Source organism: Physeter macrocephalus, chromosome 11, assembly GCF_002837175.3.
Source record: "Physeter macrocephalus isolate SW-GA chromosome 11, ASM283717v5, whole genome shotgun sequence".
Taxonomy (NCBI): domain Eukaryota; kingdom Metazoa; phylum Chordata; class Mammalia; order Artiodactyla; family Physeteridae; genus Physeter; species Physeter macrocephalus.
The window spans coordinates 96,117,353-96,140,371 of NC_041224.1; the positions used below are offsets into that span (position 1 = coordinate 96,117,353).

Consider the following 23,019-nt stretch of genomic DNA (forward strand, 5'->3'; position numbering starts at 1 on the left):
GTTGAGGGTCCGCCTGCCGATGCAGGGGACACGGGTTCGTGCCCCGGTCCGGGAGGATCCCACATACCGCGGAGCAGCTGGGCCCGTGAGCCATGGCCGCTGAGCCTGCGCGTCCGGAGCCTGTGCTCCGCAACGGGAGAGGCCACGACAGTGAGAGGCCCACGTACCACAAAAAAAAAAAGAAGAGCAACGGTCTTCCACTACCCCACACTTAGGATAATCTGATGCTCATTACTCTCAATTTTCATAGAATGGACTTTTGAGTTTTGAGTCTGGTATGTGTCAAACTAATTCTGTTTATCCACAACGATAGCCAAGAAACTTTAGGAACACTATGTTCGAACAAATATGGTGAAAGTATTTGAAATTGATGAAGTCCTTGAAAATCAAAAGATTAGATAGATCATGGACTGAGAAAATGTGTTTGCTGTAGGCAACAGGTATATAGGTTCCTTTAGCCTAATAATGTGAGGGCAACAGGGATGACTGAAGGAAGGAAGCAATGGTACCCGGAGGTGTGAGTGTAAGATTTGGGGAATTGGCTCTAACTCTGAACTGAAAGGTAAGTATAGGTATATATGTACATTCCAAATATATAACAGTATGTGCACAGAGACAACAGGATGTTCCATTATGAAACCACACCTGGAACACTAGACCTGTGATGGCACCTGACATGTCTTTGAATATTGTGGCACATTCTCTGCATACTGATCAAATGCAGGAACTTATCTGGGTAATTAGCTATAGTTTGGATTTGCTAGCTTTTTGGTCCATATGTTGGAGAGCCTTGCCCTAGATATTAACTAAAATTCTGATCTGTCTTATAACAAATTGCCCTAAGTATTGGGTTGGCCAAAAAGTTTGTTCAGGTTTTTCTGTAACATCTTATGGAAAAACCCAAACGAACTTATGGCTCAGTTAACATATAGTTGCAGGTACCTCAGTACATGTGACTGTTTGCTGGGCATTCAGTGAACAGGTATTTACTGAACACCTTTTGATACCAGGTACTATTCTAGACTCTGAGGCTACAACAATAAACTATGTTTTAGCATCTTTTTTTTTTTTTTTTTTGAGGAAATGCGTTATCTAATCCATTTATATCCACAAGTAATGATCAGAACTGTGCTTGACTTTAGAGTCGGAAGTATATTGGTGTCTTTGAGGGCCATACCTCCAAAGTGAACTGCCTCCTGGTTACTCAGACCTCTGGGAAGAATGCTTCCCTTTACACTGGTTCCAGTGATCACACCATTCGCTGCTATAATGTTAAGGTAAGTGGGTCCAACAAAATCAAACGTGATAATATTGAAACACTTTGACTGTATTTACTGTGTAGAGTGGAGACACTGAGACAGATGCTTCATTCTGTTCACTTTCTTGCTCCTGAACTTACTTCAGTACCCTGTATAGCCTTTGGAAGAAATGAGGCTTAGATCTAAACCATGTTTTCTGTCTCTCACCACCAGTATCTTTTCACTTACTACTATTAATAATATACCTCCTTTGATCTTTTCAACAATTACTCTTGATTTTTATTTTCATGTCATATGCCAAAATTAGTACTAGAGAGAAAACAAAATGTTTAAATTTTTTAAACCTGAAAACTTAGAAGTAGATATCTCCTCTGAGAAAGAATTTTCTAAATGTAAGAAATGAGAGAAAATCATTTGCATTAAATATATATATTATAGGACTTCCCTGGTGGCACAGTGGTTAAGAATCCTCCCGCCAGTGCAGGGGACACGGGTTTGATCCCTGGTCTGGGAAGATCCCACATGCTGTGGAGCAACTAAGCCTGTGCACCACAACTACTGAGCCTGTGCTCTAGAGCCCGTGAGCCACAACTGCTGAGCCCACATGCCACAACTACTGAAGCCCATGCTCTGCAACAAGAGAAGCCACCACAGTGAGAAGCCCACGTGCCACAAAGAAGAGTAGCCCCCGCTCACCGCAACTAGAGAAAGCCCGTGCACAACAGCAAAGACCCAATGCAGCCCCCCAAAAAATTAATTAATTAATTAATTTAAAATATATATATATATATATACACATATATTCTTTAAAAGATTTGATTATTTAAGACAAAATTTATAATACCAAAGATTAGGTTTTTAACATATATAGATGGAATGTGTGGTAACAGGAGCACAAAGGAAAGGGAGGATGGAATTGTGCTGGTGCAAGTTTCTTATATTTTATTGGGGATAAGTCAGTTTTACTTTGAACTAGATTGTTACAATTTAAAGAGGTAATCTCCAGAAGGCTGGCTCACAGCTTCAGTGTGCGTCAGATAGACCTGGAGAGCTTGTTAAAACACATATTACTGGACCCCACTCTCAGAGCTTCTGTTTCAGTAGGCTTCGGATAGGGCCCAAGAATTTACATTTCTAGCATGTGATACTGATGCTACTGGTGTAGGGGCCACATTCTGAGAACAGCTGCCCTAGAGCAACCACTAAAAGAATAAAGCAAAGAAAGACAGCTAAAAAATTTAATAGAGGAATTAAAATGGCATACTAAAAAACACTTGTTTAATACAAAACAAGGCAGAAATGGGGGAACAGAGAAATAAAAATGAGACAAATAGAAAGCAAATTGGAGTCTAAATCTAGCCATATTTAATAATTATATTAAATGTGAATTAACACTAAAATCAAAAGGCAGAGATTGACTAGCTAAAGAACAAACATCAAAATCTGTGCTGTCTACAAGACACACCTTTTAAATTCAGACACAAGTAGGTTGAATTAAAAGAATGGAAAAAAATGTACTTTGCAAATAATAACATAAAGAGCTAGAGTGATTATGTTACTATCAGGCAAGTAGACTTTAAGACAAGGAATACTACTGAGACAAGGGTGGCATTCCATAATGATAAAAACATCAATATAGCAGGAAGATAGAACAATTAGAAATATATGTACATAAGAACAGAGCACCAAAATATGTAAAGTAATACTGATAGAAGTGCAGAGGAGAAATAGACAAATCCACAATTATAGTTGAAGACTTCAGCACCTCTCTCAATACTTGATAGAGTACTGGACAGAAAATCATCAAGAATGTAGAAGAACTGGACAATACCATTAACAAACAAGATCTAATTAATATTTATAGTTAAAAAAATTAACATTTATAGACTCTGCCATCTGAAACAGCAGCATACACATTCTTTCCAAGTGCATATGGAGCATTCACCAGTATAGACCATTGCTGGATCATCAAATAAGTCTTAGTCTTATTGAGAATCTTAATTAAAAGGATTGAAATCATTTACAGTATGTTCTCCAACCACAGTGGAATTAGAAATCAATAACAGAAAGAAATCCACCAAAAAAAAAAAAGAGAAAGAAATCTTGGAAGTCCGCAAGTAAGGGGTAATGAAATAGCATACTTCTAAGTTACCAATGATTCAAAGAAGAAGTCACAAAGGAAATTAGAAAATATCTTGAACTAAATGAAAATGAGCATCCAACTTAACATTTGTAGGATAGCTAATGCATTGCTGAGGGGGAAATTTCTAGTTTTAAATGCTTATATTAGAAAAAAGGGAAAGTTTAAAATCAATTATCTGAGTTTGTAAGAAAATAGAAAAAGAAGAAAAAGTTAACCCAAAATAGATATATAAAGGAAATAATAAAGAGCAGAATGGAAACCACCAGTTTATAAAACTGACACACAATAGGGAAAAATCAGTGAGACCAGAAGCTAGTTTTTTGAAAAGATAAATTAAAAAAAACCTTGTAGCTAAATTGATCAAAACAGAGAGAAGCCACAGATTTCAAATATCCAGAATGTAAGAAGGAACCTCATAACAGTGTTATTAATCAATACATCCATCAACTGATAAATGGATAATTGTGGTATATAGAAAGTGGAATAATACTAGCAACAGAAAGGAATAAACTATTCATACATGTAGCAACATGGATGGATCTCAAAAACATCATGCTAGGTGAGAGAAGTCATATGTAAAAGACTACATACTGGGGGCTTCCCTGGTGGCACAGTGGTTGAGAATCTGCCTGCTAATGCAGGGGACACGGGTTCGAGTCCGGGTCTGGGAGGATCCCACATGCCGCGGAGCAGCTAGGCCTGTGAGCCACAACTACTGAGCCTGCGCGTCTGGAGCCTGTGCTCCGCAACAGGAGAGGCCGCGATAGTGAGAGGCCCGCACACCGCCATGAAGAGTGGCCCCTGCTTGCCACAACTAGAGAAAGCCCTCGCACAGAAATGAAGACCCAACACAGCAAAAAAAAAAATAAATTAATTAATAAAAACTCCTACCCCTAACATCTTCAAAAAAAAATACATACTGAATGTTCTCTTAATATGGAATTCTAGAAAAGGCAAAACTATCAGAGTTGCCTGGGATGGCAGTGGGGACTGACTGAAAGAGGGTACGAGGTAACTTTTTAGAGTGCTGGAAACATTCTGAAAGTTGATTGTGGTAATGGTTGCATAACTGCATACTTTACTAAACTTAATGAAACCTATATCTAACATGGTGAATTTTATTATATGGAAATAATACATAAGTCTGTTGAAAATTGTAAACAGATTTTGGCAAGAAATTGTCTTAGGTAAAAAGAGGGAAAAATAGTTGTAACAGGATAGGATAAACATAGGGTTAATATATGTTGTAAGGAGCTTACACCTTTGAGAAGAGAAATAGTAAAATCCCTACACATAAATTGAAAGACAGAAATTCTTTAAAAAGAGGATATACAAGTAAATATTTGAAAATAATAGTCTTGTCAATAAATGGAAGTTAAAACAGAAGTTCAGTACCATTTTGACTTATAAAATTAGCAAAAACTTTAAAAAGATTTTTCAATGTTTTTAAGGGTTCTATGCCAAATAGTGGGACTGTACATTAGTGAAAAAAATTCTTAGTTTTTGAAATTGAGGTGTAACTTTATATAGTAAAGTACATAAATTTTAAGTATACAGCTTGATAAATTTTTACATAGATACGCATTTGTTTAACCACCACCAAGATCGAAACACAGATCATTTTCATCCCCCTAAAGCTTCCCTCATACACCTTCTACTCACCACCCCCAGCCAAAGAAAACCATTGTTCTGATTTCTATCATTATAGATTATATTTGTCTGTGCTTGAACTTCATATAAATAAACCATACTGGATGTATTCTTTCACATTAGCTTTAGCTCGCTATAATGTCTGAAATTCATCTTTATTGTTGCATGCACCAATAGTTCTTTTTTATTATGGCAACGTATTCCGTTTCTCCTATAAAATTACAAAATGATCTCACACGGATGGGTTAGCCAGAGACAACATATATCTTATCATTTGAGCATATTCACTGTCTTTTCCTTTATTTTACAATTGCATATGCAGCATTTATATTTGTAATTTTATGCGGGGAAAGTAATTTAAAAGACTGACTCTTTCAGGTATGAAAGAAGGTTGGAAGAGATCAAAGGCTTTGATAGTCTACAGCTTTTATCATTCAACCCATAGCTTGTCCCATCCTACTTATAGGATGGGACAAGTAGGTCCTACTTACAACCGTCTTAATTTTAATGTCTGTGTCCAGACCTCTTTAAAAAGCTAAACTTGGGCCTTTAGTCACTTAGTATCATTCAACAGCATTCAATCTTGAGCACTTACTATGTAACTGGCCCTGTTCTAGGTTCTAGATTTTATCAGTATAACCCAGTTCTGGAAATTCATAGAAATGGTTTCTTGAAGGTCAACTCAAACTGTGTTTGTATAACCTGGATATGCATCAGAATTACGAAGGAAATTTTTAAAAACACATATTCCAGGGCCCGAATTAGAATCTCAGGGACTGGGGTGAAGCTTGGGGTTCTATATATTTTCAAAGCTTCTTGGGTAATTGTAGACCAGCTAACCTGATACTGGTTTGAAGGAGGCATTTGGGAGCTATTAAAATAGAGAATCAATTGCAGGAAAGCGCATATTTGATTAACGCAATTATCAGATATACAACTATAATCTTTATTTTCCTTTTTAAATGTCAAGTGCAGCTTTAACTTTATCTTTGGCTACTTAATTTAAGAGGCTAGAACCCAATCCTTAGTGCCCTTTGAAGAATTTCTACATTCCAAATTAGAAACATAGATAACATTAGAAGTTACATTTGTTTACTATATTACCTACAGCTTGAGGGTCTTTGGCTACATATTTCGAAGCAGGAAACAGTCTAAGATAGTCTTCTACAAAATAGAGGATGCTACATTTTCTTCCTCATAAAAAATCATTTCACACTGTGTTCTCAGGAGGATTGTTTTCACATCTTATTTGCCTTTAATCTCTGCTGATCAGGTGTTGTGTGCTTTTATCAGACTCGAGAGTGTGTGGAGCAGTTACAGCTGGAAGACCGGGTTCTCTGCCTCCACAGTAGGTGGCGAATTCTCTATGCAGGACTGGCAAATGGCACTGTGGTCACCTTCAACATAAAGGTTAGTGGTTGGGGAGAGAAGGCTGAATTCCCATGCCACTTGAAAATGGTGTGAGTGTGTGGGGGAAGAAGTTGAAGGCAGACGTTTTCCTGTTTTTGTGGGTGTTTGAGAAAGCAACAGAATTAGCTGCTACTCAAAAATTTATCTTCTGTTGTAAGTGAAACAGATGCTGCATTCTGTCTGCTCAGGCCCAAGTGTGCCAGGACCAAAATGTAACTCTACTAAATTAAACCAGGCCTGATGATTTGGGGCCAAATAATGAGTCATAGGTTAAACTAGTCTGTCTCATTTTAAGAATGACACCATGAAATGAGCTTAAATTCCTTTGAGTATGACATTGATGTGGTTTGGAACTGATTTAGGGTTTCATGAGGGTAGCTTGTTCTTGACTTGAACTAAGTCAAGGTTTGCCTTCATGCCTGTGGACCTCATTCTTTCTTGACCCAAATATAAATCCATTTGTTGAGCAAACCTTTATGGAACACTATTACATGCTAGGTCTCAGGATAAGGCTTAGGAAATGAATACGGACCAGTTCTTGATGGCCCTGTGTGCTTTGTTAACGTAGTTGGACTTGTAAGCTTTAAAGTAAGAGAGACATGATCTAATTTGTATTTTAGAAAATGTCACTCTGGAGTTGAACAGGATGGAAAATACTGGTACTAGTAGAAGCTTGGAGACCATTTAAGAGGCTTTGTTATGGCAGCTGACATGACAGATTAGACTAAGGTGAAGAGAAAATGGATAAAAAATGTAATTGGAGGTAGAAGTGATAGGTTTGGTTACTAGTTAGTTGTAGCATTCTATCCCGAGGCCATCTGGTCATCTTTTAACAGTGCGTTACTGTGTTATGCCTTGTTACAGTATCATATGTTTAGTTAGTACCTACTATCTCTCCTTCTACCAGCTAGCTGGAACTACTTACAAGGAATGCAATAAAATATGTCATGGTTTCTGCCTTTAAGAAGCTTAAAATCAAGTTAAAAGAAACTAGCACATATATAATCAAGTGTCAGATTATTTGGTTCACTAGGTATGAATAGATCACAGAAGGGTAATTAGTAAAGGTTTTTGCATTCTAAATGCAAAGTGCTAACAACCTAGATTAGATTTGGTTAGGGCAATAGAAATGAAGACAGAATAGATTTAAAATATTTAAAAGGATAAAACTTGATAATTACCCAGTTCTCTTCTATTTTGTGAGATTAATGTAATCAAAGGTAGGTAGAAGTTTTGGGGCAAGATGATGACAAATTCAAATGGGAATGGTCTTTATTTTTATTTTTTTGAAATGGTCTTTAAATGGTTGAAAAGCCCCAGCAAAAATGGACCTTGAGACAGAGATTTGAGAGTTTCTGCAGAGATATGAATTTTGAAGCCTTGTTAGGGCTGGGCCTTTTCTGTTTTGCCCATACTCCTGGAACGCAGTGCTTTCTGGGGCTCAACAGAAAGCCAGGGCTGTTTACCTGGGCCTTCCCACAATTGGGCCCTGAACTCCATTGATCTATCTCCCCAGCATCTCAAGATGACTGAGATTGATGCTCAACTCTGTAGGCTCCCAGCTGCTGCTCTTGCCTAGTTTCTGGGAGTTTTATCTCATGCACGCACCTTAAACTACCTTTTTAGAGTTTTGGGGAAGTAGGAAACTTTATCAACAAGTTTGGTTTGGGAATGAGGGAAGCAAGTCTAAAATCTGAGGTAAAGGAATGTTTGGGAATTCAGGATGTGACCATGCCACTCTGACTGATACAAAGGCTTCTGTAGTTTAACTTAATGATGTCATGAGAGATAGACATAGAACCAGAAGTCAGAAGAAGGTCAGAATAACAGAAAGGTGGAGAATGAGAGACTCTGATTGTTCTCAAAGAGAATTTTGGAAACAACCATGACAGAGTGCATAAATTTTGGATGACAAAATAACAGTGAGAGTTCTTGGGTCTGTGGCATGGAAAGTGTATTCAAATATGAAAAAAAAAGGTTTATCATTCATTATCATTAACTTAAGGGAAGTGAGAGAGGGCATAAAAGAGAACCAAATTCTAATTATGATCAGGATAGTGTGGGTCAAAGGTAGAAATGAGTTTATAATGTAAGACTGTCCCCACTAGAATTGGGAAGGAAGGAGTCATGAATACAGAGAGTGTTGGAATAGGAATGGCAGAGGTTGGGGAGAGTTAGGGATAGGGAGTAGATATGAGAACTTACTGGTGTTAGAATTTAGAGTTTGTATCAAGGTAGTGATTTGGGTTAGTTGATGTTGAGTTTTTCCAACTAAGCTGCTTTTACTTCACATAATGGTGGTGTATTTTTCAGAACAACAAACGACTTGAAATCTTTGAATGCCATGGCCCTCGGGCTGTCAGCTGTCTTGCCACAGCTCAGGAAGGTGCCCGAAAGCTGCTGGTTGTGGGGTCTTATGACTGTACCATTAGTGTACGTGATGCACGGAATGGACTGCTCCTTAGAACTCTGGAGGGCCACAGCAAAACCATTCTCTGCATGAAGGCAAGTACAGTGCAAAAAAATAGGAGTTCATTGTCTGGTACAAATAGAAGGGTTTGAATGAATTTTCCCATGTTGTCTAATGCCTTATTTAAAATATAGATTACTATCCTTTTTTTTTCTTTTTTAAAAAAATTTATTTATTTATGGCTGTGTTGGGTCTTCGTTGCTGCGCACGGGCTTTCTCTAGTTGCAGTGAGTGGGAGCTACTCTTCGTTGCGGTGCGTGGGCTTCTCATTGCAGTGGCTTCTCTTGTTGTGGAGCGCGGGCTACAGTAGTTGCGGCACGTGGCCTCTAGAACGCAGGCTCAGTAGTTGTGGCGCACGGGCTTAGTTGCTCTGCAGCATGTGGGATCTTCCCGGACCAGGGCTCGAACCTGTGTCCCCCTGCATTGGCAGGCGGATTCTTAACCACTGCGCCACCAGGGAAGTCCCTACGATCCTTTTCTTTAGGCCTGGATTACCACAGAACATACTGTTTTTTAATATATTAACCAAGAAACAAAATTGTATCTTATTGTAGAATGTAGATGTACTTGAATGCCCTTCTAGGCTGCTTCGTAATCATTCTGAAGGAGCAACAAACCCAGTAGTACATTGTCAATTCATCAGAGTACTTGGTGGCAGCACATAAGTTTCAGTTCAGAAAATGTGTCTGAGAAACTTATTTCATACCTCGTTCATGCTCATCTCAAAATAGGGTGGGAAGTAGAATTTGCTAATGTGTATTACAAGTTAAAGGAAACTCAGAACATTATATCGAATCTCATTAACTGAATTTTTTTTCTTTAAGGTGGTGAATGACCTTGTGTTCAGTGGCTCCAGTGATCAGTCAGTCCATGCCCACAACATTCACGTAAGCCATGTTGGTGTAAAGAAATCTTTAGTAGAATGATGATTAAAGCTTGAAGGATTCCTCAGACCTCTAGCAATTTAAATTAAGCCCTTTTTGTAGTGAAAGACTTAATAATAATCCCTGCACATAAGCTCTTGGATAATATTAAGTACTGTAGAAATTCTGACCTCATCAAAATTCTTAGTGGGGAATAGACTTAAAATTTATGTAAGGTTTAGTTTGAATGCCTCATTTAAACATGAGATAAATTGAGCATCTGAGGCTCTAAGAAAGTAGATATGATACGTAGTTTAAAATAGCACAAGTAAAAACAGCCAAGAGACTCTGCTCAGGTCACAGAGGCTGCTTTTGAAGCTCAGTTCTTAGTCTGTAAACCTGGGGGTTATCCAGCCTCAGGGACTTGTCCAGATCCAGTGAAATGATAAAAGTGAATATACTTCAAAAGCTATAAAATACATACACACAGAGCTGTGGCCCTTCTCTTTCTGTGACTTGGGGTTCTCTCCATCAAGATACAGGGCAGGGCTTCCCTGGTGGCACAGTGGTTAAGAATCCTCCTTCCAATGAAGGGGACATGGGTTCAAGCCCTGGCCCGGGAAGGTCCCACATGCTGCGGAGCAACTAAGCCCGTGCGCCACAGCTACTGAGCCTGCGCTCTAGAGCCCGCGAACCACAACTACTGAAGCCCGCGCACCTAGAGCCAGAGCTCCTCAATAAGAGAAGCCACAGCAATGAGAAGCCCGCGCACTGCAATGAAGTGTAGCTCCCACCTGCCACAACTAGAGAAAGCCTGCACACACAACAAAAACCTAACTCAGCCAAAAATAAATAAATAAAATAAATAAATTTATTTTAAAAAAAGATACAGTGCATACATTTTGTATAAGTAACAAATGCTTGTGGAGTACTTCATCTGTTAAAATTAGTACAGCTACGTGTATACAAGTAGTCTCAGAATTATGTCTTCTAGAATTACAGAATTATAAATCTCAAAAGTCGGAAAGAATCTTGAAGGTCAGTCTAGTGACTCTTATCTCTCTTCTGATGCAGACTGGTGAGCTTGTACGGATCTATAAAGGTCACAATCATGCAGTGACTGTGGTGAATATCCTAGGAAAAGTGATGGTGACTGCTTGCCTGGATAAATTTGTTCGTGTCTATGAATTACAGGTAGAATTTAGATCCAGTATTTTGCTTGAATGACTTGGGGAGACTGTCTATTTGGATTTGCTGTTTATTTTTCTATATGGAAAGGCTGGGGTGGAACTCAGGAATTTGCGTTCTTCACAAGTGCTATAGATAATTATGAAGTAGCTGGTCCTTGGAGGACGCTTTCAGAATCACTACTCTGAGATACCTGGTCAGGCTCACACGTGTTAAAAATTAAATGGTTTCTGGAGAGCAGCTGTAGTCTGTAACACCTGTCTGATTCTCTCTGTGTGCAATTTCAGGTTTGAGACTTTGACACAGAAATTGGTTTTATTTTTTCCAGTTACCAGCTCTTCCCTTGAGGATAAGGAGTTGTTAGATTATGTTTCTGTTAACATGCTACTGGTACTTCAGCTTGGTACCTCAGGTGTAGTTTTAAACTTTCAAAGGCCTTCAGGGACTATGCTTGTTAAACACAAGGTATAAATAACCTTCATTCTCTCTCTTTTTTTTTTTTTCCCTCCACCCAAGTCCCATGATCGATTGCAAGTTTATGGAGGACACAAAGACATGATTATGTGTATGACCATCCATAAAAGTATGGTGAGTATAATTTGCCATGCCACATATTTGCCTTTGAATGTGTTTACTAAAAATTGTACAAACTATTAATAATGTTACTACTTGTCACTTCCAAAAATGACATCTGTTTTTGATATGCCTCATTACTGAATGTCTTTCTATCTCTTGGTATTATAATATTGAGAACCCAGTAATGCTGTTGAATATTCCTTTTTTTATTGAGAGCTAAAATAATTACAATAAAAAATATAATACCACCATTATGTTTCCAAAAATAAAAACAAAATTGAGTGGTGCTTTTTTCAGAGACATTATGATCTGGACAGTACATTGGAATAGAGTCAGGAGATTTGGCCAGTGTGGCATAGTTATAGCAGACCTAAAAGTAGAAGCTAACTCATGTAACCCTGCTAATCCTTGATTTATTTTATTTTTAAATTTTGAGGTTGAACCAGAATGGATGTTTTTCAGACTTTAAGCAGTAGAACCTTTTGTTCCAATGAAATACAGATGCCTAATATGCAATGCCCAGTAGAAGCCAGAGCTATACCAGTTAAAGTATAAGTGGTGCCTCTGGTCCCTGCCACTTCCACTCTCAGCCACAATCCCAAGAGTGGCTCTTTAAGGAGCACAGCTTCAAAGTGTCCAGACTAGAAGATTTACAAGATACTTTCCCATTATGGTACTCTGGGGCTGGTTTGGGTTTAGGTTTATGTTTTCTTGTTGTTGTAGCTGCTACCAGTAACTTTTGACTCTTATTTTGAGGATGATTGTAGTAGTTTTATTGTGTGTTGTTTTGGTCTGATGTGATAAACCTTTTTCTCTAGATTTATACTGGCTGTTATGATGGCAGTATTCAGGCCGTGAGGCTAAATCTGATGCAGAATTACCGCTGCTGGGTAAGGAGTGAAACTGTTCTTGTCACCAGACTTAGATGTTGCACAACCCCAGGCCAATTTATAGATCTTCATTATCATCGGTTTAGCATTTTTATATTGAGCGTCTACTTTTGCCTTCCACTGTAGGACAAATAAGCTTATTTTTTAAAAACAACATAAAAGGGCTTCCCTGGTGGCGCAGTGGTTGAGGGTCCGCCTGCCGATGCAGGAGACACGGGTTCGTGCCCCGGTCTGGGAAGATCCCACATGCCGCGGAGCGGCTAGGCCCGTGAGCCATGGCCGCTGAGCCTGTGCGTCCGGAGCCTGTGCTCCGCAACAGGAGAGGCCACAACAGTGAGAGGCCCGCGTACCGCAAAAATAAATAAATAAATAAATAAATAAATAAAAAACTACATAAAATGCTTCCATACTTCTGTAATGAAAAGTCTAATCTTAGGATTAGATATAAAGTATTTTTAAGTATCCACTCAGAGTTTATCTCTTTTGTGTTTTTTATTTTGTTTCATTACTCTATTGATACATGCCTATAAAACATCAACAGTACAGAAGTGTGTGGAAGAAAAGTGGAAGTGCTTATTTTTATGACCTGCCCACAATACTTTACCCATTCCTCAGGCATTACATGTATTAATAGTTTGGTTTGTTCCTCATTGGTTTTTGAGGAATAGGCAGATAAAAATTTTCATTTTTGAAGTTTTAAACCTCAGTTTACTAGGCTAAATTGAGTGGTTTTTATTTTTGGGTGGGAGCTGGTGATTAACCCTCAGAACTTTCACACTGTTTCTTATAAGCCTTAATTTGTTTCATCAGTTCTAATAGTTGTGACCACAGAAAAGTTGATGGCACTGAATTTTTTTTTCCCTAAACCCTGACGTCTCTTTCAGCATTGATGAAATGAACTGGATGCTCTCCATTTTAAAATTTGATTTTGGGTTTGTCTCTGGCCTAATTACTTTTCAGCTTTTTACACATCACTATCTTTGATTTTTAGTCTTCTCAGTGAAGACACGCAAAATCTAGTACAACAGCCTCCAGAATATACAAATAGACTTAACTTATCTAGAGAAACGAGGAAAATACTTTCTGGTTTTAAAGCTGGGGGGATGGAATAGTGCTTACAGAGGAAAAACTCAAATTTGCATTACTTTTTAGAAATGAACATGTTAGAATGAGAATCATAGGATTTTTTACAAGCCTGTAGGGGAAAAAAGCCAAGACAAAGAGTCTTTATGCTTTCTGGCTAACAATTGAAACATAGCCACATTTATAATACAGTAAAAAAAAAAGTAGGTGATCACAAGACTTGATTCAAGTAATAAAAATTGAGAGTAAAGTCAGGCTTCCTTGGCAGTTTTCTACAAGTATTTCCACAAATGTAGTTTTCTTTATCAGACATTTGTATTTTCAAGTTTACAAGTCAACAGTTCTTAGAATTGTTAAAAATAACCCTTTAAGTATTGCAGGAAAGCTCTTTGCCTTTCTTAAATAAATGGACTAAGAAACTCATTTTATGATGGCAAGATAAAGCATAAGTATGGTTTACATTGAATTTTATGTAACTTGTCCACCAGTATTTGCTAACAACTTCCTTATCTAATGATGTAATGGCTGCCTTAGTGCTTTGCCTTCTCAAAATATTGCACTGTCAAAAGACTTCCCAGTCTTTTCAAGTTTCTCATTAAATTGATGATTAATTTGGTTGCCTCTGGCTTTGTTGAATTTTCTAGCCAAGAATAAATTAAAGACTAGGGGCTTACTTACGGGATGCAAGTGAGGAATATTCTCATTGCATGTTTCCTATGCTCTTTATAACTTACCCTTTCATTCTGTTTCTCTCCAGTGGCATGGTTGCTCTCTGATATTTGGCGTTATAGATCATTTAAAACAACATTTGCTGACTGACCATACAAATCCGAACTTTCAAACTCTGAAATGTCGCTGGAAGAACTGTGATGCTTTTTTTACTGCTAGGAAAGGATCCAAACAGGTACATCAGTGGGATTTGAGGTCAACCTGGGGTCATTTGACTGCTCAGAGCAGGGTTCAGTAAACCTTTTTTGCCTTATTAGAATGTTCAGAATTGCAATAAACAGGGAGAGTGTAGGGATTTTTCTTTTTATTACTATCCAGGGATTTGGTGGATAACTTAATGAGGTTTCAAATGAAGAATAGGTAGTTTTTGAGAAAATGTCTAAAGAGAATGTTTTCACATGTTTCCAGTCCAGTAACTGAACCTAGAGGTTTATTGCAGTGCTCTTGTTAAGAACTCATCTTTAAGTGCGCAGTTCCATGTAAATTAGAGTGCTGGGTCCTAACTGCCTTTCATGTATGGATCTTAGAATGTACCTGTGAAGCTCCCTGGCTTTGACTTTCTCTTGTCCTACTACCATCCTTTCTCTCATGGGCCCTTTTCCCTTTATTCCTAGGATGCTGCAGGACATATTGAACGACATGCTGAGGATGACAGCAAAATTGATTCATGAAGTTTTTTGCCTCCCATGTTGGGAAGTCTTTAGTTGAACTAATTTCACATCAGCCCCTTACACAGGCCAGTGTCTTCCCTTCCCTAGTGAATCAGGGAAGGAGAGAGTGGTTACTAGCCAGGCTTACCACTAGCATAAGTCTGGGCAGCTCTATGGGATGATAGGTTACACTTCTAAGTTCTTGCTGGAGGTTTGTCATATTTAAACAGATTTTTAAGGAACCATACTCTTCTGGGACAGCATGGCATATAGTAATTTATGCTACTGGTGTTCTCCAGATGTTTATTAAAGATACAGATCTTAATTGGCTACCAGTTTGACCCTAATCATATGTATATTTTATTGATTTCAGTCTGTGATTTTTAGTTTCTCTTCTTATGATGGTTAAACCTATAGGCAGGCTTTTAAGTACAAATTTGTCCAATGCTAGATTTTTAGGATCAGTTTTAATTTCTCCTTAATTATTACAATCAGTTAATTGTAACAGCTGGATATTTAAATTGGAAGCAAATAGTTTCCTTTCTTAACAATTATGTACAGTGTGTTTCAGTATGCTCTTTGTAGATAGACAGAGCTGGCTTTAAATGCTAAAGGGACACACAGTAGGTTTTTAACAGTTAGAGTAACTGCTCTCCTGATTATATTTTAGGAACTCAGGCAGCAAATCACATAATGACAAGTCCTTACAGACAGTACTTCCTATTGAACTTCTGCAGATTTTGATAGAGTGCTCAGTTCAAGGCAGTGCATAGACCTAATGTCTACTTGGAAATCTCACTGTTAGACCTGGGCACTCACTGCAGGTATTGGCAGGGTGTTCGAACTGGAGGTATAACCTTTATCTCTCTTTCCAGCTTCTGACTCTCCAGGCGGGCTGTGGGTTTGAAACCTTTTCATTTACTTCATTGCCAAACCCCACTCTTCTATTCTCTGGCTGTGCCTAGACTGACAGTAGCCATCATATACTTCCCCTGGGTTCACAGGGTACTTTCCACCCACCCGCAGTACCCAAATGGGGGAGTCAGGATAAAGCATCTGAATATAGTTTTCAAGGCCTCAAGCAGGCTTCTTAAAGACCAATGTCTTGCCTTCACCTCCCCACTAGCTGGGAAGGAAGGGTGGAGTAGGATGAAGGGAGAGACCCTACCTGTCCATTGAGAGCAGCCAAATGAACAAAGCCTTCATGAGACTGCTTTGTTTTTGGATTTTCTCTGGTCTCTTAAGAAAAGCCATGGAGGTGTTGCTTTCCAGCCTTTTGTTTCTAGATTCTCAAAACTCTAAAAGATTCTACAGAGAGAGAGAGGAAAAGGGAGAAGAGCCCAGCGCCACATACCAAGCTTCAGATGTGATGCCTGTTCTTTCCTAGGACTGCAGAGCATCCAGGTTTATCTCCACCCATCTTAGTGCACACACTTCTACTCACATGTCTTCACTCAGGCTCTGGGGCAGGGGGACTTCCCCAGGGGTTCATGGATAGGTTTCAAGAGGGTATCCAGACCCCCTGGAATTGTGTGTAAGACTAAGTAGGTGTTTTTTTTCCAGGGAAGCCTCCAGTGGTTCTTACTGGATCCAAAAAAACCATTAAGAACTAATCTAGGAGCTACATTTAGATAATGAATGGCTCCACAAGCTATTTACTTCTGTCCTTATGAATGGCAGAACTCTTGTGTTGACCACACTATTGAGATTTGCATGATACTTGAGAGAGAACAGAGACGATCCTGTTGCATAAAGTTTATGTGTGCTGTTTCTGTCTGAGAGCAAGCATTCCCATCTCTCACCCCATTTCCTGTACAGGTGACCAGAGAAGCTAAGCTGTTCTGTGGGTTTGGGAATGGTGATTCCCAGGAAAGTACGTTTGGATTTATTGCTAAACCTGGCATTTTCCTTTGGGCTATAGTGAACCCACATTTCCACGTTGGCTGGGCAGTGTGCTGAGGAAGTCTTGCATACTCTGTTGCGTTGGTGCCTTTCTGTCCTGCCTGAGGACATGTCTGAAAAGATGAGAGTGGTGGAGCCTCTGTACAGCTAGAAGGGGGTATGTGAGATTTTGGTCAGTCATGGGGAACTGTTGTAGGTATGAACAGACTGATAGAATCAGTAAAAACTGATTTGAGCTTATCTTTCATAGAATCGTGCACAGTCTATCTGCCTTTATGTGTGCAGTTGTGGATGTTCCTTGTACATGTGTATGCGCGTGGGCACCTATACTTGTAATACTTTTCCTCATTTCACAAGAATTTTCTTTGAAGCCGTGGCAATAATGTTTTTGTTTCAAGAATGTGTAAAATTCGTTTAACATCAGGTTAGTATATTGCCCTAAATGCACTGTTGTAGCCATCTGTTTAGAAATAAAGGCACCATAAGCATCTTGGCTGCTTATGGTTGTATGTTATTACTTTTAAGTGTCTTGAAAGTTATGCAAAAGTCTTGTTTTAAGTCTTCTACAATGTCTTGGCTGATTCTGGCCTTCTGTTCCCCCTCAGAGTAGAGCAGTGGCTCAGGGATTTGTGTTGGCTCTGATATTTAGTACTTAGTTGAGGAAAAAAATTGTTACATGACCTGACAAAACACAACTCATTTCTTATAAGGAATTGGAGGCCATTTTTAGAATGTTGTTTTTAATTACTTGTGTTTACTTCTAACCACAGCATAAATCCTTTTGTGTGCATATGCTAGGGTTTTAATGGCAGTTTATTCTGATGAAATATCAGTCACTTCAAGTTTTATCCTGAAGTTTTTAATCAGGTTCAAAATTTTGGTGTACTGCTCTACTCAGTATAAAGCAGTTAAACACAATACAAAGTTATCTTGACCTGATGTTACTTGAATTTGAGAGAACGTCATTGCTGTTACACTCCTGCTTTTGTGGAGAATTTTTTTTCTGCCTCAGAAGAGTTAGCAGTTGAGTGTTTAGCTCCTGACCTATCTATAATTTATAGGCAACATCACTGCCATTTAAGTGATTATTTGCCTAACAAAGGGTTTTTTGTTTTTTTCTTTTTGGTAGATTATACAGTGCACAACTTTAGTGACTAGGTATGTGGATGATTTGGTGGGAGTAGGTGTACAAAACTTAGCGGAATGGTATGGTATATTTTATGGAAGAGAATTCATTGGAGGGGAAATGAAAGTATATTGTGAAGTGGGATTTAAACAGCATGTACCCTCTGGTTTGCAATTTATATACACTGTCTTATAAATTTTGTTCCTGTTACCTAAAGGAGAACTCCTAAAACTGTTAAGGAGGCCATGCCTGCCACATTGTTAAAACAGTGATTTTATCCCTGCCCCAAATCATCAGATTCCTCAGGATTTCAGAGAAGCTGTCTAATGGTTAGAATTAGAAGCTGTGGTAGAGATGATTTGGGTTATACTGAGTTCCATATACAAGTGGATGTGAAATCCTGATTAAACCAAACCTACTGCTTACCAGACAGTAACTTCTAACCTCACCTCCAACCCCCAAGTATGTGGCCTTGCAGGGTCACATGGTAACTAACGTTTCCCAGATTTCTTCTAAATTCAAGGTAGTAGCCCAATTGAATTGAGGGAGGAGGGAGTCAAGGAGGAAAGGCTATTGAAGATCTTTCTCCTACTCAAGAGAAATATATGCCCTAGAGCTGTGCCAGCATCCTTGGTGTCTGATTTTTTTTTTTTAATTGAATATGGGTTAGAAGAATGAAATCAGATGACACTTGACTGCAAAAATGTTTATAAGCAAATAGCTTAGCCTTCTTACATTTTGGTATAAAGCTGCGAACTTCCTAACTTTGTAAAGCAAGATATAAAGCAAATATAAGGGGAAAATAAAGTACTTTTACTAATTGTTTATTTTTGTTACCTTATCTGCATATTCATAGCCAAACCCTTCTTTCCCACATTGGTATAGAGAATAAGAAGGAAATTGGGTAGAAAATGAAAGATGGTTGTAGATATGCCACAGATCATGGTCCAGATAAGCTCAGCAGACAGCTACATATAAGGATTTGTCCAAGGTCACACAGTAGGTCAATATTAGTGGAGGAACTAGGATTTAAAACTTTATCTCTGCTCCATTACACTCAGGTAACTGGCCCCTCCGGTTATAGGTGACCCATTTTGTCTTGATCTAGACACCATCAGCTATTCCCCTTCCTTTCCTCATGTATCTTGGAAAGTATCTGAGTGATTCCTGTGCTCAAGAAATAGCAAAAGGCATGATTAAAGTGGGGTTTAGGATTTATTTGTGTATGCGTGTATTTTCCATTGCTGTGTTCTGAAACTACGGCTCTCTATACGTGATGGGTAAGATTGGAGCTACTCATCCCTGCTATGGCTGACATCTAAATGTGAGAAAACAAAACACGATCAAGCCAGCTATACAGGTGCCTTTATTTAGATCAACTTTTTTCAAAATGCAACCAGACTTATGAGTCAGATAACCCAAAGTGTCCAACCCTCTTCTGCTGAGCTGGTTTACTCTGGAGCAGGCCCATCCTGAAACAGTCAGGCAGAACCAAACGCTCATTGGGCTGCTGTCCCGTGAGTGGGAGAATATAAAGGTGATAGAGGGCTCTAGCACCAGGAAGTGTTGAGTGCCACTGGCAAATGCTTCTGCGAACAGCCGAGGGCAAGCTAAAGGGAGTATTTGCTTCAGAGCTGAGGCCGCTCAGACTCCAAGCAAAGCTGTCACTGGGCCATGGCTAGCTGAGGCAGACAGAGACACTTGCCTCCATGTGGCACAGGGACAGAGTTGTTCTCCCTTCCCCATTCCTTAACTAAAGGGTGAGGCTGGGCATGACAGATGGACAGATACCCTGAGGCTGAGAAGGAAGTGAGTAGAGGAGGAACAAGACCGATGAGGTGCCTGGAGGTCTGCTGGGGGTGCAGCTACTGTGTTCTTTGAGGTAAGTGGCTCTAGCTCTGTTGGGTGAAATTGAAATCCTGAGTGATCCTGCATGGCCTTGGATGAGGCCAGCTTGGTTCAGGCATACATGGTGAGCTGCAGCCACTGAAAGAGGAAGTCCCAAGATCAGAATGCAAACAAGAAAAGAGCCCAGCCCTAGGGATCTAACAGGGTAGAGGAAAGGGTCAGCCCCAGCATGCCAGACACTGGGAAGATTTTCTGAGAAGCAGCGGTTTACTGCATCCTTCCCACAGATCTCTCCTAGAAGGTACATATTTTCCAGCATAAAGTCATTGTAGAACTGAGGCCTCTTTGGAGCCTTCCCCCAGTACACGTTCCCTATGAGCCACATCCTGCTGAGCTGTGAGCTTCCCTTTATGTTCCTTTCCCATCCCATCCCTCCACCACCATTGGGAAGTGAGGAGCACATAGTGTGTCCAGTCTTCCTCTTGGATTCCTCTACCTTGAATTTTAAGGTACAGGGGGATTGTACTGCTTTTATTAGGCTTTACCTCTAGAACGTTGAGTTTGATGATACCGTCACCATCCTTGTCAAATGCATTAAAAGCTCCTGTGTGGAAGAAAGCACAGGCCAGAGGCCAGTTAAAGGCTCAGTCCCCCTCCACTGCTGTACCTTTTCTTAACAGGACCGTGTGCTAAGTGCTGCTCTTCAGCACAAAAATCTACCAGGCAGAGTACCACCAGTAACCCTCCCTTTGCCATCCCATTCTGAGCCTAAAGAGGCCCTTCACCTTTGTTCAATCTGAATAGAGTAGATTGGGATTTGTCCAAGGTCATACAGTAGGTCAGTTAGTGGAGATTCCCACCACCACAGCTGTAGCTGCAGGAGAGGGGGCAGGAGGGGCAAAGAGAGCAAAAGGGTAGCTGTCCACTTACTGAACATGCCCTCCAGCCTGAGGAAGCAGCAGATGAAGCTGTCGAAGTCGATATTCATGGACCTGTCTGCATAGCGCATGGTGATGATGTCGTAGAGCTGGCTGTTGAGGTGGAAGCCTGTGGGGGGAGCACAGGAGAGGTGGGAGTAGGGTTGGAGCCCTCAGGCCTGCATGCTATCTCCCCTGCCTCCTGGTCATTCTGGGGCCTGGGAGAGGAAAGCGAGAAGCCCTCTCTCATTCCTTTCTCTAGTAGGGCCCAAGTGGCCCCCCCGCCCTCCCATTCCCGCTCCCACCGGCTCCAGTCCACATCCTGGCCACCCCCTTTCTTCCCCACACCTGCGTCATTGACTGCATTTCGCATCTCATAGCTGTTGATGGTGCCGGATTGGTCTGTGTCATAGTGCTTGAAAATTTTCTGGCAATAGAAAATTTGAGGACAGAGGTTGCACACTGAATCTCTGAATCAATCCCTTCCTCACTCCCACCTTCGTTCTCTCATCCCACCTGCCAGGCTTTAATCTTCTTCCAGAGGTGATGGAACTCTTGCAGGTTCAGTCTCCCAGAGCCGTCTGTCTGGAGGAAGGAAGTCAGGGCTACAGGGCACATAGCAGAATCCCCCTGGATGGGGAGAGGGCTTTCTAGGGGGCTGTGCAGGGAAGGTAGCCCGATAGGAGAGCCTTGCCCAGGATATCCCACTCTGCCCTGTCCTGGTATTTAACACCCCCCTCTATGCTTCCCGAGTCAAAATTAATGCCTGCTCTATAACCCAGGGAACCTTTCTCCTAAGGACCACTTTCATTAGGCAGGGCCTCGGGCAGAATCCCAGGCCTGAGGTTAAGAACAGGGGCCAGCATTCTTCCCAACTGTACCTCCTCCAACAGCCCCTTTCAGACCAGCAGCCAGGAAGTTCTAACTCAGGGCCTCCTTAAATCTTTCCTCGGGCATGAATTTGAGCCCCTCTGCTTGACTGGTCCCCCCCCATTGTTGCCTTAGCCCCCAGAGGCTGCACAGGGGCTGATGATAGAGGCTTGGGAAGGGGTGGCAGAAAGGATACGTCCATGAGAGCAATCATGCTACGGCAGGACTCCAGCGTGAAGCCTTGTGTCTTCAGATCCTTATCTGGGAGGTATGGAGAAGAGTGAGGAGCTGCTTTCAGATAACTGGACACACTCCCCCCACCACCCACCTGTTTCTCACAGAGTTTGAGCCACTCACGTTTGTTCACAACTCTGTTAAGGATATTCTTGAGCTCATCTGCACAGATCTCCATGTCCTGAGGAGGAAGGGAGAAGAGAGTGATGGTTCAAGAGTACAGCAACTGATGAAGCATAGGCTTTGCAAAACAAATCCCGGCTGTCCGTGGTTGTAAAGTTCCTGCCAGGGCTATTCTGTCGTGGGGAAGCTGGGGCTCTTCTGAGGAAGACACCCTGCAGCCTCAGCTGTTCAGACTGCAGTGGGCAGCTCAGAGCCACCCAGTGGGTGTGTTGGTCAAAAACTCGAGGACTTCACTTGTGGATTTCTGCGCTACACTCATACACCCTGTTTCCACCAAAAGCCAAAATGACCTCTACTGAGCCATAGTGAAATAACTGGCAAATTGAGCAATTAATCAAGGAGAGGAGTGTCTGTGGGAGTCAGGGTTGGAGGTACTCACTTCGCCTGCTATCTGCCTGAAAATGTTCTTGAATTGCTGCTGTTCCTCACTTTCCTGGTCAGCGTTGCCGGGCTCTGACTATGGAAGCGCAAAGAAAAACTGGTTGGTGAGGACCAGGGAGATGGACAGACCTGAGAGGAAAGTTCCTTCTGGACTGAAGGAGCCAGGTGCCTAAAACAGCCCTAGGTGGCAGCAGGAGCTGGGTACAGGGCAAATGCTCTTCTTTCTCAGTTGAACCTGGTGATCTGGAGTGAGAATCGTCTAGGCCCAAGTGACCCTTCACTCCATACCCCCGCAGCTCAGACATTCTAACCAGAGGAGGTATATTAGCTCTGCAATCATGTAGACAGCCCTCTTGGTCCTCTCCCCCCATCCCTACCAGCTAGAGCCCCCTCCACTGTTTTGAGCCTGACCATCCCAACCAAATCAGCCCCAGCAGGACAGAGGGGGCCAGACCAATCTGATACCTCCAGCTGCCTCTGTCGTCAAGGCCAAATCTTCAGAGGACCCTCCTCCCCTCCCCACTCCATTGCATGGGCACTACAGGTTAGAGAGAGCCCTGGATTTATCTGTGGACTTTTGCCTCTTAGTCTAACCTCCTGTAAGCTTTATATGACCACCTCCCCCCACCCCAACACCATCCCCTGAA

The 23,019-nt window shown here is 40.8% G+C and overlaps 2 protein-coding genes across 12 annotated transcripts in view; one reads left to right on the forward strand and one right to left on the reverse strand.

Annotated features, from left to right (window-relative positions):
• Positions 1-18,760, forward strand: part of ZNF106 (zinc finger protein 106) — a 62,927-nt gene extending 44,167 nt beyond the window's left edge. For all 3 annotated transcript variants that reach the window (XM_028495419.2, XM_007104871.4, XM_028495420.2), the window contains 9 exons: positions 1,143-1,277; positions 6,346-6,462; positions 8,776-8,967; positions 9,757-9,819; positions 10,870-10,989; positions 11,500-11,571; positions 12,378-12,449; positions 14,290-14,436; positions 14,876-18,760. In XM_028495419.2, coding sequence (XP_028351220.1) covers positions 1,143-1,277; positions 6,346-6,462; positions 8,776-8,967; positions 9,757-9,819; positions 10,870-10,989; positions 11,500-11,571; positions 12,378-12,449; positions 14,290-14,436; positions 14,876-14,932 — 975 coding nt within the window. In that variant the 3' untranslated portion in view covers positions 14,933-18,760. The remainder of the gene's footprint in view (positions 1-1,142; positions 1,278-6,345; positions 6,463-8,775; positions 8,968-9,756; positions 9,820-10,869; positions 10,990-11,499; positions 11,572-12,377; positions 12,450-14,289; positions 14,437-14,875) is intronic.
• Positions 18,761-19,287: 527 nt separating this feature from the next.
• The window catches only part of CAPN3 (calpain 3), a 49,636-nt gene continuing 45,904 nt past the window's right edge, over positions 19,288-23,019 (reverse strand). For 5 of the 9 annotated variants that reach the window (XM_028495437.1, XM_028495436.1, XM_028495435.1 and 2 more), the window contains 7 exons: positions 22,371-22,448; positions 21,771-21,989; positions 21,221-21,289; positions 21,053-21,131; positions 20,718-20,834; positions 20,333-20,391; positions 19,288-19,925 (listed from right to left, as the gene is read on the reverse strand). In XM_028495437.1, coding sequence (XP_028351238.1) covers positions 19,899-19,925; positions 20,333-20,391; positions 20,718-20,834; positions 21,053-21,131; positions 21,221-21,289; positions 21,771-21,989; positions 22,371-22,448 — 648 coding nt within the window. In that variant the 3' untranslated portion in view covers positions 19,288-19,898. The remainder of the gene's footprint in view (positions 19,926-20,332; positions 20,392-20,717; positions 20,835-21,052; positions 21,132-21,220; positions 21,290-21,770; positions 21,990-22,370; positions 22,449-23,019) is intronic. The other 4 variants (XM_007104859.3, XM_007104858.4, XM_028495440.1 and 1 more) reach the window with 2 other exon arrangements.